This window comes from Mastigoproctus giganteus, chromosome 8, assembly GCF_048544385.1.
Source record: "Mastigoproctus giganteus isolate SK-2022 chromosome 8, ASM4854438v1, whole genome shotgun sequence".
NCBI lineage: Eukaryota > Metazoa > Arthropoda > Arachnida > Uropygi > Thelyphonidae > Mastigoproctus > Mastigoproctus giganteus.
Genome location: NC_143582.1, coordinates 224,964,161 through 224,983,133, shown reverse-complemented (window position 1 = coordinate 224,983,133; position 18,973 = coordinate 224,964,161). Strand labels below are relative to the sequence as shown.

Sequence of the window (18,973 nt, the reverse complement as noted above, 5' to 3'; positions counted from 1 at the left end):
GAATGGAACAGAACTCCCATGTATGAAGAGAGCAGGATCTTCTGATCCTGCTCTCTTCATACATGGGAGTTCTGGACGCCAGATTTCTTCTTCCAGGTCCTGTTGTCCTGCTTCTGTCCCCTGATGCCTGATTCTTGATGTTGGTCTAGGCCATTGCCTTCCACACTGGGAAAACCTGGTGTCAGCTGATGGATGTGTATCCATCAGCTGACACCAGGTTTTCCCAGTGTGAGATAAAATCAAACCTTTTTTTTTTTTTTTTTTTTTTTCAGGGTGGGATATTTGCTAGTGCCATCACCTTGGGCTGCTGAAAGAAAGGAATCTCTGTTTTTCATTTTATTCTTTTTTTTATTTTTATTTTATATATATATATATTTAAAATTTTTTGTTGGTACTATTGTTTTGGTCCCAATGATATTGGAATGCTGTAATCTATATGTATTGCACTACTTCCTATATATGCAGGATTTTGTCTTATCTTTGTATCAGACAGTGCAAGTACCTGTGGCCCACTTCCTCGTGGAATGGACAGGTGCTGGGAAGTGGCTTTACCTGTTAACCAAGAGGCCACGAACAACATTTCCAACATAACAATCCACACATAATACCCAAACAATGTACTTCACACACTTCTGGCCCTTTTTACAGAGCGTTATATCATTACAGAGAAGCACAGCACAATACATTCCATACTTGTCCATGTACAACCCCAATTCAGGAGGCAGAACAGAATGGACAAGTGTATACTGCTATAGTTCAAAAGGATTTAGTTTTATCAGGAGACTATTGGAAGGGATTATAACTGATGACAATACTCATAGGATGTATTTAATATCATTAGTTTCCACACTATTATAAACTTGAGAACCTGAGGGGGCACAGATTCAAATTGAGGAAAGACAGTTTTAGTACAGATGTGTGGAAATTTGCCTTTAGCCAGTGGGTGGTTGATTGGTGGAACAGACTTCCATCGTTTGTTGTGGAAGTTGATAGCCAAATTAATTTAAGGCTGAGCTGGACAGGCATTTGGAACAAATGGAGGGGTGAAATGGGAGGGGGGGGTTTGGCTGATGCTGCATAATCTTGCTTTCTTGCATTGTATGCCTCTACTAATGCTAACTTTGCATATTTCTAATATTATGAATAAGAATAAACAAAAACTATTGATATTAAGCAATTATATAGGACCATGCTGAAGAAATGCTGCAAGTAAGGTGTGTATACAAGGGAATAATCACCTCCTTATCCCTGCTAGAAAAATTCCTATATATCATTGACAATACACCATGAGCTACTCTTGCAGCCCGTCTGCACTGCTCAGAGAACTTCATATCTACCTACACAACCACCCCCCGGTCCCTTTCATTCTCTACCACTGTCAGTGTAGTACCACAGAGTTGATACGTTGCTCTGGGGTTGCTGTTTCCCATATGTAGTACTTTTCATTTGTCAATGTTAAACTACATTTGCCACCTCTCAGCCCATCTGCTCAACCTTTCCAGATCCTGTTGTAGCAGCATAGTGTCAGTAGTGTCCTTGACAACCCTGCCAACCTTTGTATCATCTGCAAACTTGGACATTAAGCTTGATATACCATCATCAATATCATTTATAAATACAGAAAACAATAATGAACCCAACACTGAACCCTGAGGGACTCCACTAATAACATTAGTCCATGATGAGCAGTGTGCATTGATTACCACTATCTGTCTTCTCCCCCTCAACCACCCCTTTATCCAAAGCAGCAATTTGCCTCCAATGCCATACTGCTCCAATTTGTGCAGCAGTCTTTCATGTGCAACAGTATCAAAAGCCTTTCTAAGATCCAAGTATATAATATCAAAGTTATTCCCTGCATCCAGTTCTTTTGTGACTGCATCATAGTATCCAATCAGATTGGTCAGGCAAGACTTCCCCTTAACAAAACCATGCTGTGTCCGAGCTATAACTGAAGTCTTGTCTAGATGATCCTGCAGTGCTTCTTAACCAGTGCCTCCATTAATTTTCCTGGAACAGAAGTTAAACTCACAGGTCTATAATTACTTGTGTCAGCCTTTGATCCTCCTTTGTGAATTGGGGTCACATTTGCACATCTCCAGTCTGTGGGGTACCTCTCCTGAGTCCAAGGAAGCTCTCATAATTATGGCTAAGGGTTTGCTTACTTCCTTTGCTGCCTCCTTTAATATAACTGGATAGATCCCATCCACCCCAGGTGCCTTTCTTGTGTTTATCTTCAACAATTTCTCCTCCACTTTACTCTCAGTTATTACAAGATTCTCTAGCTTACTGCTAGAGTTGAATACACCTCTGGCATTCCCCTCGCTGAATAACTCCTCATGTGTGAATGTCGATGCAAAATATTCATTTAGTTTTGTTAGCTACCTGAGCAGGATCATCAACAGTTGCCCATCAATATCAAGTGGACCAATCTGATTCATCCCCTTCCTTCTAGAGTTTACATAAGTAAAGAACTCTTTGCTGTTTTTCTTTGCATTCCTTGCCAAAGGTTTCTCGTAGTCTGCCTTCGCCTGCCTAACCTCCTTTGTAACTTGGTTACAGATCAACTTGTATCTATCATAGGCTTCTGTGTCACATGTTAATTTGTATGTATCCCATGCATTTTTCTTCTCTGCCATATGTCTCATTAGTCAGGTGTAGTCCCCCTGATGAAATACCTAATCATGTATCAATATTTATTTCAGCTGACATCAAATCAAGCATTTTTGTATTACCTATATTAGACCATTTACTAAAAATGTTCTTCCCCCATATCTGATGACAGCTATTCATTTTTATTTGCATTTTATTAGTATTTTGTTGTACTAATTTTACTTTACAGTTCTCCCACTTTATATAATGACTTGGCATTTCAGCCCTTAATTTACTTAATTCATCATAACCTCTAGGATATTAACATTCTTTCACTAATCTACTACACTTCTTTTTCTGGCGCCTCCGTAGCCAGGTGGGAAGGAGCAGCAGTGCGTAGCACACGCTTCTTGATTAGACCGGGGTTCGAGCCCGTCACCACCAAATACGGAGGATGCGGAAAGGTCAGGGAATGACCACCGCATATCCCGGAGCAATATGGCCTTAGTTGCTAATGCTCCTAAAAACCAAATAACAAACAAACAAACAAACTTCTTTTTCTACTTTCCTCACCCTTATAGTTACTAGCACCTTGTGTAACTTTCATATCCATTTATGCATACTTAAATTAATTTAATATTAATACAACTTATATATTTATATACAGGGTGATTCACTACCAGTGTGACAAACTTGCAGGAGGTGTAGGGGGCCACAAAGACGAATCGGAATCACATAGCATTGCAGGGTCCGAAATGCCTTCGTCATGCGGTAGAGGACGTTGAACGGGAGGTCGCATGAACAGCGATCCCGCTAGAAGTCAGCATTTGCGAACTGGTTCCCGAGGCAGTAGGGTGGACGAGTATTCAAACGTTGAACTGGCCAACATGCACCTTGCATATGGAGCTGCGGACTGTAACGGGCATGCCGCTCTGCGCTTGTACCAGGAACGTTTCCCGCACAGGCGTTCTCCTCATCATACGATTTTCGCACGTGTGCACGGTAGGTTACGTGAGACTGGTTGTTTCTCGAGAGGTACCATGAATCGAGAGCGAACGACGAGGGCATCAGACTATGAGGAGAATGTCCTACGTCTTACAGAAGGCAATCTGAGTACGAGTACTCGAGCAATAGGCCAACGATTGGGTATTTCCCAATCCACTGTATGGAGGATACTGTCAACAAACCAAATGAGTTCATACCATCTGCAACGCGTCCAATCATTGGAGCTTGCAGATTATCCACTCCGGAGGACTTTTGCTTCTTGATTTCTTCAACAGAAACGGTTCACAAATGCTGACTTCCAGCGGGATCGCTGTTCACGCGCCCTCCTGTTCAACATCCTCTACCACATGACAAAGGCATTTCGGACCGTGCAATGCTATGTGATTCCGATTCGTCTTTGTGCCCCCTACACCTCTTGCAAGTTTGTCGCACTGGTAGTGAATCACCCTGTATATATAGCTGATTGAGGCGCTTCCGTAGCCAGGTGGGAAGGAGCAGCAGTGCGTAGCACACGCTTCTTGATTAGACCGGGGTTCGAGCCCGTCACCACCAAATACGGAGGATGCGGAAAGGTCAAGGAATGACCACCGCATTTCCCGGAGCAATATGGCCTTAGTTGCTAATGCTCCTAAAAAATAACCAAATAACAAACAAACATAAAAATAACTAACCAGTGTTTCAGAAACATGGGGAAAAATTATTTATTTTAAAAACCTCTTTGTGTGCATAGTTCAGAGTATAAACCCCCATTTATTTTTGTCTGTTTCTCACTTATATGTACATCATAAACCGTACCATCTTAATGTTTCACATAGAGCTCAGATGAAGGAGCTGCAATCAAGGCAGTTTGGCTCAGGCACAAGAATTAAAGGATTTAATGATGTAAGTTATATATTTATTTGATTTAATTAGTTGAGGGTAGGAGAGCTTCTAAGTAAGCCTTGGATGCAGAAAATCCATGTCCATGCACTAGTTTCATAATCAGATTAAGAATTGTGTTTCTTCTGACAGTTCCAGCAAGGCAAGTGTCCTCCTTTACAAGCTGGACCAACATTGCCTCGGAATGACAGCTGAAATTCACACTTTCATCAAATTTTTTTAACTTAATGACGATGACTTTTATATATATATATATATATATATATATAACTGACATATTTTGGTTATTTATGGACTGATAAATATTTATGAAGTTGCTTTTTTAAATTTTTTTTTTTTTTTGTTTCAGCATTATTCCTGTGTTGAACCTTCTTCCTTATGTTGTATCCTTTATAATTTTGAATCCTGATCTCTCTCTTCTGCCAGTATTTACTCTGAAACATCTGACATTTCTGTTAGCTGTAAGTAATATATATAATTAATATTTCTTTCAATTCTTTACTTAAGTTAAAACTAGAAGGAAAGGGATGAACCACATTGATCCACTAATATGAATGGCATAACTATTGATGATTCTGTTTAGGTTTCTGACAAACAGAAGGAATATTTTGCATCTGTTCACACATGTTTTTAGGGATGGGGATACCAGAAGTATGTCAAGGTATAACTTGTAGCTAAATAATTTTGTGATAACTGAGAAGAAAGTGGAAGACAAATTGTTGAAACTAAAAGTGAATGAGGTGCTTGGGACTGATGGAATTTGTCCAGTTGTATTAAAAGATGTAGAAAAGGAGGTAATCAAACCTCTATACATATATTTTTATTTATTTTTTTTTTTTTTGTTTTAGTTTTATTGTAGGGAGCCTCCCTAAACTTGGGTTTAGGGAGGATCCCTACAGATTAAGATGTGAAAATGTTTCTCCCATTCACAAAGGTGTGTCAGAGGATGAAGTAAATAATTATAGACTTGTAAACCTGATATTGTTAGGAAGAAAGAGGTGGAATCAGAAAATTCTGTATCTAAGTGTATGTAGAAAAGTATTGCATCAGAAACTAAACATTTGTGTGATAGAGAGTGAAATGAGTTGTTAAGAGAGGAATTTTTAATTTAACCTGCCTTTTCTCTCTCTCTCTCTCTCTCTCTCAATAGTATCAAAGTTCAAGAGAGGTTTTGGGGACACTATTCCAGATATAGAAACAAAATTTCATGCTAAGATGGATTTATGGTTTGGGCCAGGTTAGCACATGTTTAGAAGCAAGTATTGCTGCAAATAAAATAGAAAGCCAGTTTTTTTTGTTTTTTTTTTTGCCCCTCTCAATACAGAGGAGGAAATGTTTGTAATATGCTTATGTCAACAAAGGTTAGAAGTTATGGTTATTCCATAAACATATAAGATCTTGTCTAGAAGTTCCAGTAAGTGTTGTTCAGAGGTGTATTGCTAAAAAAAAATAGTCCCGGAACGCTCATTGTAAAAAAATAGTACCGGAATGCTTATTCTCCAGAAGACTATATGATAACGCCACATTGTTGGTGGTTGTTGTTTAGGAGCATTAGCAACTAAGGCCATATTGCTCCAGGGATATGCGGTGGTCATTCCCTGACCTTTCCTCATCCTCCGTATTTGGTGGTCACGGGCTCGAACCCCGGTCTAATCAAGAAGCATGTGCTATGCACTGCTGCTCCTGCCCACCTGGCTACGGAGGCACTAGGTCACATCGACTGTATAGTAACTGAGTCAGACTTCAGACTCATGGTTCATAGAACAACCAGTTCTAGCATTCAGCTCATTGCAAATCAAAATTCAGTGTTCACACGCATCACAGTATATCTCATTCGTTGGATCTTTTTATCTAACACATTTTACTTTAGTAAGAAACGTTGAAGTTTCATTGCGAAATTTATATTTTTGTTTTTAAATAAATTTGTAAAGAAAGCTATTAATTTTAAAGATTACTATTAATATATATTTTTAGTAGCAATGTGTAAAATAGATATTTCTCCCTCCGCTTTGATTATGCCATTCTTTCATAATATACACTACTGAATACACTACTGATGTTGAAGTTGAGAATGGGAGCAGCAGATCCTTTTCATGATAAAAAAAATACAATAGTGGGTTTAAGAATGACTGACATTAACTAAGTAAGTTATGTTCTTCCCACAGGAAAATTATTTGGAGATTGTGGATATTTTAAACATTGTATCTCTTTATAAAATGCATGGTTTGTGGACCTGGAAAGTGAAGTTTACTGTCATCAGCAAAACTACGAATAGGATTTCTGATTAGTGGGAAAGGTCATTATTATACAGGAGAAAAAATATAGGTGAAAGACCAAAACCATGTAGAACTCCAGAGAGACATCTGACATCCTAGCATTGTGACCAGGGCTGCCACATGCAATTTTTTAACTTTAATAATTCGAATGAGTATTTTCATTTTTGTTTTGTAGTTTATAATAAACATTACTAAAAATCTACCAGCTCATTACATTACTATCTAAATTAAATTACTATGTAAAATAAACTAATTTTAAAAAAGGATAGCTGTGTGAAAATTTTCTTTCACCCAGTGAGTAATTGATTGCTGGAACAAACTACTGTCTGGTGTCATGGAAGAGGGTAGTTTGAATAAATTATATGGAACAGTTTGACACCTGCCCAACCTACCACTTAGTTTTACATTTTGCTGTGTCTAGCTATTACGGTGTCCAGTAACTGATAAATTGTCAACAACAAAAATATTTTTTACAGTAAATTTTCATTGTGAGCTCAAATATGTGTGCAGGTCAGAATTAACCATTATGCAAAATATGTAATTTCTTGAGACTCAGATCACAAAGGAGGCCATGGTTGACTGACTCTTAGCCCAGAGTTTGAATTAGGCAGATGCAGCCACACTGAACCTCGCATAATGAAATTTATCCGTGTTATGTATTGGAACTATCGGCACTTACTAATTTTTTTTTTTTTTTTTTTGTTCCTGATCAAATACAAATGGACGAAAGTTATATGAGTATTGTTCATGATATCGATACAGCATTGAGTCAGCTTGCGGTTCATGAAGAACCACAGGACTGGTGAACTTTTCTTCACTAATTAACAATGCCTCACAAAGTTGCTGAATGACTGGCAAACAACAACAACAAAGTTTTCCTTTGCTCTTTGGGATAAATGCTCATCTGGTCATAATTGATTACAACTGCCCAAAATAGATCGCCATATTGTAGTTTAGAGTAGGTGAAGATTTCACTTCATAGGCTCTGAAGTAAAATCTTCGCCTTCCCAATGAGTAAAGAATAAAGTGGCTGAATTCTATTATTTTTTTTTTTTTTTTTTTGTTATTATTATATGGTGCAATGAGTAAGTTGAAAAACAATGTAAAATATAAAGTGATACTGTATTAGAAAGTGAGAAGAGAAAAAATAAGATTGCTGTTTGCGGTGAGTTAATGTAAGGGTATGATAAACATTCTGATACTTAAAGCTGTGTTTTTTTTTGTAAAGTGTAAGGTTTTAGTTTTATTAATTACAAAATATATTTTGTTGTGTATTCATTGATCATTGTGAAATATATTACAATAACTGTCTACAATTATTTATTAGTCTTTTATGAATGGGAGGTGCCAATAAGATTTTGCACAAAAGCACCTCATAGGCCAGTGGTGTGCAAACTGTGAGGTGCAACCCCCAGAGGGGTCGCAGGATTAAAGGGGTTGTGGCAATTTTTAAATAAAATTATTTTTTGTGTACATAAAAGCTAAAAAACCTGTTGTTAAAATTACTTTTTTTCAATACTGTAGATGTAGAAACAGGGTTCCTCAGTTAAGTGGTTTACTTTTGGATAGTGCTTTTAAATATTTGATTTATTTAGATATTGTTGGATTATTTTGTTATAGGTTTTCCTGTAACTGTTTGATTTTAATAATATTATAGATATAATTTTTTAAAGTTACTTTCATTGATATTTATTTAATTTTATAATGGTAGTTACGAGATCTGCCTTAAACACGTCACAGGGTATCGTGACTCACACGAAAATAGCAGATGGCGATTTACGGGTGAGTCATGATTTAATCCGTTGTGGAACCTGTGGAATGTTTTCCAAGGTCGACCTGGTGACTAATCCTACCTCACCTGGAGATTCTTTTCTTTGTGATCGATGTAAGGAGTGCACCGATCTTAAATTACAATTTGGTGCACTGATGGAACAATTTGAGTCCCTGAAAAAATGAGTGCTTGCCCTCGAAAATAATGCATCTGGGAGCTCGTCAGGGACTCAAAACTCCAGCAATCTACCAAGTGATGCACACCCGATTCGAGCCTCAAAACAGAAAAACCAAGTGCAAACTACTCTGGTTAAAAAGGACATTGTTTTATTAGGAGATTCCATTGTCAGGGAAACGGGGAATATTTTTTGTAATAAAGATAGGTGGAGCAGAACCAGGGTATGTCTGCCGGGAGCAACTATTGATGATGTCACCAACAGATTGTCAGATTTTAAAGGGGGTAAAAAAAATATTATTATTCATGTGGGGACAAATGATATTAAACGTACACAATCGGACGATTTTTGGAAAAATACAGGACCATGCTGAGGAAATGTCGTGAGCTAGGCCATAATGTCTGTGTCTGCAATTCTACCCAGACACGATAGGAGAGATTATATGTTAAGAGCCTTGTGGATTAACTCAAGACTTGAAGGAATCTGCAAGGCTTTAGGGGGTAAATTTCTATCAGCACGGCCCACACTTGTAGGTAGAAGGAATTTGTTTTGTAGAGACGGGATACACTTAAACAAAGGTGGTGCAAACGTTTTTGCCAGTATTATTGAGGATACCTTAAAGATTCAGGGAAACTGCTAGTTAGGGGGGATGTGGGTAATACTGACACGCGTTTATCTGATAATATTGGTCAATGTAACTCTTGCACATACCTTAAGAGTTCTTATCTCTTAAGGTATGTCTCTAGTAGCCTCGTCAGCAGACGAGGCTACTAGAGACGGTCGTGTTCCAAGCCGCTAAGTGGATTTTTCTTATTTATTGATTTGAAATTATTGTTTTTCTAAAACTTTTGATTTAAATTTAGTAGTATAACATTATTTTGTGATTTTCTGATTAACTTGGTGTAATTATTCTTTACTCGGCCTTGTAATTGCATAAAAGTATCGGTAAAGGTTTCCACGTGTTTCAACTCCGGTACCGTTCGTAATTTTCCCGCCATAGTTGTATGCCGTACTAGATAGCGTTAGTTGAACTTCGTTAGGAGTTAAATTGTATGTTTAAATAAATACATATAACGACTTAGATTACAAATGTAATATAATTAATTATATTTAACATAATTAATAACATAACATAATTAATTAATAAATTAATAGAATCATGACTCAGACCAGAGCAGCAAAGCAAAAGGCTCAAGCTAATGGAAGCGCTGTGGCTCAGAGCAGAACTGAGGGGGGCAGTTGTCCTCTGACTCACAGCCTTATAAAATGCACTGTTTGCTTGATGTTTGCAGAGCAATCGGGTACGGGACATGATACTGCCAAGGGGGATGTCTTTGTGTGTGCACGATGCAAGGAGTGTATCGATATCAGGCAACAACTTGGCGTTCTTGTGGGCCTATATGAGAGCTTGAAGGACAGGGTGGATGCCCTCGAAGAAACTAAATTGAGGGGCCCATCAAGCTCTCAGCTGCCCACATCAACGCCAGAGTTTGCACTTGGGCATCGCGTGTCACAGAGACAACCCCCAAGGCAGAATGCGCTGGTCCCGAAGGAACTAGTAGTTGTTGGTGACTCTATTGTCAGGGAAACGGGGAACATGCTTTGTAAAAAAGATAGGTGGAACAGGACCAGGGTATGTCTGCCAGGGGCAAAGGTTGATGACGTTGTAGAGCGAATATCATCTTTTAAGGGCACAAAAGGTGATATAGTTGTACACGTTGGCACTAATAATATTAAGAGTAGGAGACCGGCAGAATTACTTAACAAGTACAGGTCACTGTTGAACAAAAGCCGAGAATTAGGGTTGAATTTGAAAGTGTCTGCAATTCTGCCCAGACACGATAGGAGGGAGTATATGATGAGAGCCTTGTCGATCAATTCGGCCCTGGAAAGATTGTGCAAGGCTCAAGGGGTAGAATTTTTTTCAGCCTGGACTGTACTTGTTAACAGGAGAGATTGCTTCTACAGGGATGGGATACACTTAAATAGAAAGGGTGCAAGAATATTTGCTGATGCTATCGAGGCAGTGTTAGGTGGGTCGGAAAACTGCTAGCTTGGGGGGAGACAAAGAACAATAGATTGACAGTAGCCACTGGCAGAGGTGAAAGAGATTCTTGCACTGCTTCTATTAGAATGAGCAGAAGCCTGAAAAACAAGATGCATGGTATTTCAGAGACTGCTGGGAGCCATTGCGGTACAAGTAAACACATGGGTTGTGTTAGGGTAGCTAAGAATAGAAACAGGTGCAGGTATACTTGCGTGTACACCAATGCTAGGAGTTTAGTAAATAAATTTGATGAATTTGAGGTATTGCTCAAAACATCAAAGGCAGATATTGTTGGGATATCAGAGACGTGGTGTCACACAGATATAAGGGATGCAGAAATGCAATTTGGGGAGTACAACGTCTACAGAAAGGATAGACAGGATAGGAAGGGGGGAGGGGTTATGCTATTAGTTAAGAAACACATAAAAACCAAGGAAGTGAAGCCAGTCGACATCGCTGGACAATGCAGTGTTGAGTCAGTTTGGTGTGACATAAGCATTGGGAGATCAAAATTGAGAGTAGGAGTGTGCTATAGGCCTAATGACTCTGATGAGTATAATAAGGAACTGTACAGGGAAATAGAGTGGGCCAGTAAATCAGAGAGTCTTATAATGGGAGATTTTAATTTCCCAGATATTGACTGGAATTTCGGGGCTGGTTACTCACACACTAGCAGGGCTTTTGTGGATTTATTGGATGATTGTTTTCTACATCAGCATGTTCGGGAGGCAACTAGAGGGAGTAATACTCTTGATTTGATTATCAGCAGTGATTCTTCATGCATTAAGAATCTGCAGATAAATGAACCACTAGGTGGCAGTGATCATAGTGTGCTGAAGTGGGATTTACTGAAAGAGGTAACTACCATTAGGGGTAAAGGGAAGGGTTATTGCTTCCGTAAAGGCGACTACGATGGACTGAGACAGTATTTAAATTCTATACAGTGGGACCAACTGATGATGTTACCAACAGCAAATTCAAAATGGGAAGCATTCAAAGAACTTATCTTGGAAGCTACTAGGCTTTACATACCAACTAAGAAATATTGTTCAAGGTTTAGGCCAAAATGGATGTCAGATGAACTAATGAGGCATATGGCAGAGAAGAAAAATGCATGGGATACTTACAAATTAACACATGACACAGAAGCCTATGATAGATACAAGTTGATATGCAACCAAGTTACAAAGGAGGTTAGGCAGGCGAAGGCAGATTACGAGAAATCCTTGGCAAGGGATGCAAAGAAAAACAGCAAAGAGTTCTTTACTTATGTAAACTCTAGAAGGAACGGGATGAATCAGATTGGTCCACTTGATATTGATGGGTCAACTGTTGATGATCCTGCTCAGGTAGCTAACAAACTAAATGAATATTTTGCATCGACATTCACACATGAGGAGTTATTCAGCAAGGGGAATGCCAGAGGTGTATTCAACTCTAGCAGTAAGCTACAGAATCTTGAAATAACTGGGAGTAAAGTGGAGGAGAAACTGTTGAAGATAAACACAAGAAAGGCACCCGGGGTGGATGGGATCTATCCAGTTATATTAAAGGAGGCAGCAAAGGAAGTAAGCAAACCCTTAGCCATAATTATGAGAGCTTCCTTGGACTCAGGAGAGGTACCCATAGACTGGAAATGTGCAAATGTGACCCCAATTCACAAAGGAGGATCAAAGGCTGACACAAGTAATTATAGACCTGTGAGCTTAACTTCTGTTCCAGGAAAATTAATGGAGGCACTGGTTAAAGAAGCACTGCAGGATCATTTAGACAAGACTTCAGTTATAGCTCAGACACAGCATGATTTTGTTAAGGGGAAGTCTTGCCTGACCAACTTGATTGGATACTATGATGCAGTCACAAAAGAACTGGATGCAGGGAATAACTTTGATATTATATACTTGGATCTTAGAAAGGCTTTTGATACTGTTGCACATGGAAGACTGCTACACAAATTGGAGCAGTGTGACATTGGAGGCAAATTGCTGCTATGGATAAAGGGGTGGTTGAGGGGGAGAAGACAGAGAGTGGTAATCAATGGACACTGCTCATCGTGGACTAATGTTATTAGTGGAGTCCCTCAGGGCTCAGTGTTGGGTCCATTATTGTTTTCTGTATTTATAAATGATATTGATGATGGTATATCAAGCTTAATGTCCAAGTTTGCAGATGATACAAAGGTTGGCAGGGTTGTCAAGGACACTACTGACACTATGCTGCTGCAACAGGATCTGGAAAGGTTGAGCAGATGGGCTGAGGGGTGGCAAATGAAGTTTAACATTCACAAATGTAAAGTACTACATATGGGAAACAGCAACCCCAGAGCAACGTATCAACTCTGTGGTACTACACTGACAGTGGTAGAGAATGAAAGGGACTTGGGGGTGATTGTGCAGGCAGATATGAAGTTCTCTGAGCAGTGCAGATGGGCTGCAAGAGTAGCTCATGGAGTATTGTCAATGATATACAGGAATTTTTCCAGCAGGGATAAGGAGGTGATTATTCCATTGTATAAGGCAATGGTCAGGCCACACCTAGAGTACTGTATACAGGTCTGGAGGCCTCATTTCAAGAAGGATGTAGAGCTGCTGGAACGAGTACAGAGAAGGGCAACAAGATTAGTGAATGGAACAAAGGGGTGCTCTTACGAAGAAAGGCTTAAGTTTTGCAAATTACAGTATCTGGAGACTAGGCACCAGCGAGGTGATCTGATAGAGGTGTATAAAGCCTTGAATGGTTTAAGCATGCTCAATGCTGATGGGATTCTTCCTCTAGCTCAGAAAAATCACCTGAGAGGGCATAAATTCAAATTGAGGAAAGACAGATGTAGGATAGACGTGCGGAAATTTGCCTTTAGCCAGCGGGTGGTTGGTTGGTGGAACAGACTGCCATCCCTTGTGGTGGAGGTTGATAGCCTAAATAAGTTTAAGGCTCAGCTGCACAGGTATTTTGAACGAACAGAGGGGTGAAGTGGGTTTTTTTTTTTTTTGGCTGATGCTGCATAAGCTTGCTTTCTTGCATCAAATGCCTCTGCTAATGCTAATCTGTTACCCCCAACTGGACGTATTATCTAGATGTTCTGGGGGCAAAGACGTTTCACATGAGCCGGTAGCTAATATCAGGGAAGAGAGCCTAAAAAACTTCAAGGGTTGTGTTAGGGTTGTTAAATATACAAGAACAGTAAATCTTAATTGTTTATACAGTAACGTTAGAAGTGTCGTCAATAAAATGAGCGAATTCGAACTGCTGTTTAAAACAAGTAACGCAGACATAATAGGGCTTACAGAGATGTGGTGCCACCCGGAAATTGGGGATGATGAGTTTAGGTACGGCTTGTATAATGTATTTAGGAAGGATAGGTTAGATAGAAGGGGTGGTGGGGTAATGCTTCTTATCAGAAGCAGCCTGAGTGCGACGATAGCTTTCCCGGATTCAGACATTTCACATGCTAGTATAGAGTCTGTATGGTGTGAGATAGTTGGAAACAAAGGTATAATGCGAGTAGGAGTAATCTACAGACCAGGTGATTGTGAAGATTATGACAAAAGCCTCTACATGCAAATGGAATGGGCAAGTAAGCGTCAATGCCTTATTATGGGTGATTTCAATTTGCCTCTAATTGATTGGAGTAAATGGGAAGGAAACTCGACATGGGGAACAAAATTTTTAAATCAACTAGATGACTGTTATTTGTATCAACATGTCAGGGAAAGTACTAGAGAAAAGAATATCCTAGACCTCATCATCACACATGAATCAGATGACATAACAGGGCTGACAGTAGAGGAACCAGTAGCAGGAAGTGATCACGGAGTTCTACGGTGGATGATGACGAGAGAGGTAGCAGAAGTAAAAGGCAAAGGAATGGGTTTTAATTTCAGAAAAGGAAATTACGATGCCTTAAGGTACTACATGGCCTCTATTAACTGGGTAGATATCGCACAGAGAATGAATACAATTGAACTGTGGTACGCTTTTAAAACATTAATCACAGATGCCTTGAATGCGTATATCCCATTAAAAAAAAATACTCCACGAGAAGGGTTCCAAGTTAGATGAATAGTGAAGTTGCCGCATTACTTGAGCAGAAAAAGGTGGCATGGAAAGGTTACAGAGCAATAAAAAGTACTGAAGCCTATAACAGCTACAAGGTGATGTGTTATAGAGTCACAGAAAAGGTTCGACAGGCAAAGGCAGTTTATGAGAAATCACTAGCAAACAGAGCAAAGAGGGGGGGATAAAGAATTCTTCACATATATAAATGCCAAGAAGAGCAGGACAAACCAGATCGGACCTTTACGTAAGGGAAAGGGGATAGTAATAAATACACCAGCTGCCATTGCAGATGAACTCAACAGTTATTTTGCATCGATATTTACAAATGAAAAGCCTTTTCTGGCAATGGGAAATAGTGGGAGCGAAGTTAAAAAATATGTAATTAATGATATTGAAATTTCGCATGATTATTTAATGAAAAAACTTTCGAGCCTACAGACCAGTAAGGCTCCTGGAATTGATGGAATATACCCTATAATCTTAAGAGAGGCGGCCAGCGAGTGCATTGAACCATTAAGGCTAATTATGCGAGCATCACTAGACTCTGGGGAGATTCCCTTGGATTGGAAAAGTGCAAATGTATCTCCCATACATAAGGGTGGCTCTAAGAGTGAAGTTAGAAATTATCGACCTGTCAGTCTGACTTCAGTAGTAGGGAAAATCATGGAGGCAATGATCAAGGGTGGAATTCAGGATCATTTGGATCGAATTGAAATTCTCGAGGATACTCAGCATGGTTTTGTAAAGGGAAAATCATGTTTAACAAATCTGGTTTGCTATTTTGAAAGGGTCACTCACGAGCTGGATTTAGGGAATAATTTCGACATTGTTTATTTAGATTTCAGCAAAGCTTTTGACTCAGTCCCACATGAGCGGTTGCTTTATAAGCTGGAACAGGTTGGAATCACTGGGAAAATCCTTAGATGGATAAAAGGATGGCTTCAGGGCAGGAGGCAGAGGGTTGTGATAATGATAAATGGCTATTCCTCAGATTGGGTTGATGTAAGAAGTGGGGTTCCCCAAGGATCAGTATTAGGACCACTGTTGTTTTTAATTTTCATAAACGACATTGATGAAGGGATAGAGGGCGTGATGTCTAAATTTGCAGATGATGTTAAAATTGGTAGAGTAGTTAATGATCACTGTCAAGCTGAGCTTCTTCAGAGAGACCTAGATAGACTTCAAGAATGGTCAGAAAAATGGCAGCTGTGCTTTAATCCAACAAAGTGTAAGTTATTACACCTGGGAAACAGTAATCCCAAAAAAACTTATTCACTTGGTGGAGTTCAACTAAACCCAGTACTGGAGGAAAGGGACTTGGGTGTTACGATACGGTCAGACATGAAATTCTCTGAGCATTGTAAACAGGTTGCAAGGAAGGCCCATGGTGTCCTATCGATGATCTATCGAACTTTTGCAAATAGAGATAGGGACGTGATAATCCCATTATATAAGGCTTATGTTAGACCACACTTGGAATACTGTGTTCAAGTATGGAGACCGCACCTAAAGAAAGACATCGAGCTTCTTGAAAGGGTGCAAAGAAGGGTAACTCGCCTGGTGAGATCGGCAAAAGGGCGTCCTTATGAAGAAAGACTTTGAATATGTGGGTTGCAGAGTTTGGAAACTAGACACCTTAGAGGGGATTTGATTGAGGTGTTTAAGGCTCTGAGAGGCATCAGTAAAATGAATGAGGACAAAATTTTCAAGATTATAAATGATGCTAGAACTAGGGGACATAAATTCAAGTTACAGGGGGAAATGTTTAGATTGGACTGCAGGAAGTTTTATTTTAGCCAGCGAGTTATAAATTACTGGAATAAGTTGCCTTCATGGGTGGTAGAGGCCGACAGTTTGGGGAAATTCAAAGGTCATCTGGATAGTACTTTCGGGTAAGGGAAGCGCATAGGATGATAGGTTTAATTTCCTTTTTATTTATTTTTTTTTATTTATTAATTATTATTATTATTTTTTTTTTTTTTTGTTTTTATCATTGTTTTGTTCAGGATTTTTTTTTTTTTTTTTTTTTTTTTTTTGGCTGGTGCAGCATAAGCCATAGGGTTTCTTGCACCATGCAGCCATTACTAATACTAATCTCATTAAATTCTTCTTTGTTAGAGAATAATTTTTTTATGTTATATTTCTTCTTCATGATAACAAATAATATATATCTAAAAATAGTATTTTACGTGCGGCCCGCCTTCTTTTTGAATTCTTAATGTGGCCCTTCAGCCAAAAAGTTTGCCCAGGTGTGCTTTAGATCTTCATGTTTCCTACAGCACAAATTCTTAAATTGCCTAAAGGCTACAGGTGTGAATATATGGTGGCAGTAAATATTTTATATAAATTTAAGGACATTATTGCCACCTACCTAACAATGCTCAAACCTAACAAACTCAAGTAAAGGACATTCTTATCAAAACTAAAGAACTAAAATGGTCTTGGGCAGGACACATAGTTCGAAGACATGATGACAGATGGACTAAGAAAATAACAGAGTGGTACCCAAGAGGAGCTAGAAGAAAACTTGGAAGACAATGACAGAGATGGACAGATGAAATTCAAGAGTTTGTGGGTAGTAAATGGATGGCCATTGCACAAAACAGAAGGAACTGGAAAGTTGCTGGAGAGGCCTTCATCCCGCAGTGGATTGAAAATGGCTGATGATGATGACCTAACGATGCTAATTAAGAATTTTTCCAAATGATTGTGTATCTCCAGAAAAAAAAAAAAAGTTTTATTGAATTTGTGATCCCTTTGCTTTTAAAATTTCTTCATGTCCCGAAATTTCCATTCAGCAAAAGGAAGATCTCATCGACTTGTCACTGATGAAGCATTACATGCTTGTTTCAAGACTACAACTTGTGGTTTTGGCTTTTGGAAAATTTTGGCTTTCTCTTCGAGACGAGTATCCAGAATTATTGAAAATGACAGTACAACCACTGCTACCTTCCGGGTCTATATATTTATGTGAGGTTTGTTTCTCAAAATTAACAGCTATTAAAACAAAACAGCATTCCAGGCTTGATCCAGAAGATGACGTGAGAGTAGCAATTTCAAATATTGCATCCAAATATGTACCAAATATCAGTTATCCAGGCTCATCCTTCTCGTTAATTGTTTTGTTTTGTAATTGTTCATTTTTTTTTATTGTTTTGTAATCTTAATTGAAGAATAAGAATTTTATTTTTCGTTTTTACTGTATTCAATTAAAATATTAAACAATTATTTTAATGTGTAAATTAAAATGGAAACAATTTTTTTTTATTCCTTTCTCAGTAGTCGAATAAAATTTTCTGCTACATAATTTATAAAATGCTATTTTTCCTGGCTAAAAATCTGGTCATCCTACCTCAGGTTTTACATTGAGGGGTCGTGTCAATTTTTTATTCAATAAAGGGGGTAGTGAGCGAAATAAGTTTGCATGCCACTGTCATAGGCACATAATGGCCCTGATTGTGACCTCTTTATTTTTATTAAAATTTGTATAATTGCTTATGCTTTAATTATTGAAAGTCTTTAAATATATTTTTACATTATTACCACCGCCTGATGCTTTTCTCTCCTGTTTTAATCATTATTCACTACTCCCAAAAATAGTTGCTTCACCTTTTGGTTTGCTTTCAAAGTATTTGTCCCATTGACAATTGTTGCCATGAATTTCATTGTATTATTGCTGGTCCCTGAGTCTAAATCTTACTTTTATTAACATTCAGCTAAAAGAGGCATGTAAAACTAGTCCTTCCATTAATGCAAGTATTTCTGCTTGGAAGTCCTCCTGGATTCTGATATATATTATCTTTATCCTTTTCTGCACCTTTTGTTATGCTTGAGCATTTAATACCATGATAAATCATAATACATCATAATTTAAAAATCAGTGTGAATATCATCTTCCCATTATACTACAGTAATAACTTTATTTGAATTGCCTACCAAGTTTTTTCTCAGTTACTGTTCTACAAGCATGATGTTAAAAGCCTCCACAATAAACTCAATGACTTCGAACTGATACTGATCTTGAGAAATTTGCTTGACTCAAACTGGTATTAAACAATAACAGCCTGGGTATTTGATAATACCAGCTGATCTCGTGTCACTTGCTGTAATTTGTTATCAAATCTTGTCTTATAATAATTCAAAGATGCAAGAGAGTATGTTTTACCTGTAGT

At 38.4% G+C, this 18,973-nt stretch overlaps 1 protein-coding gene across 1 annotated transcript in view; it reads left to right on the top strand.

The window, feature by feature from the left end:
* The window catches only part of LOC150082373 (meiosis inhibitor protein 1-like), a 183,615-nt gene that overhangs the window by 24,911 nt on the left and 139,731 nt on the right, over window positions 1-18,973 (top strand). The window contains exon 4 of the mRNA XM_090380496.1: window positions 4,826-4,937. Within this exon, the coding sequence (XP_090236622.1) occupies window positions 4,826-4,937 (112 nt within the window). The remainder of the gene's footprint in view (window positions 1-4,825; window positions 4,938-18,973) is intronic.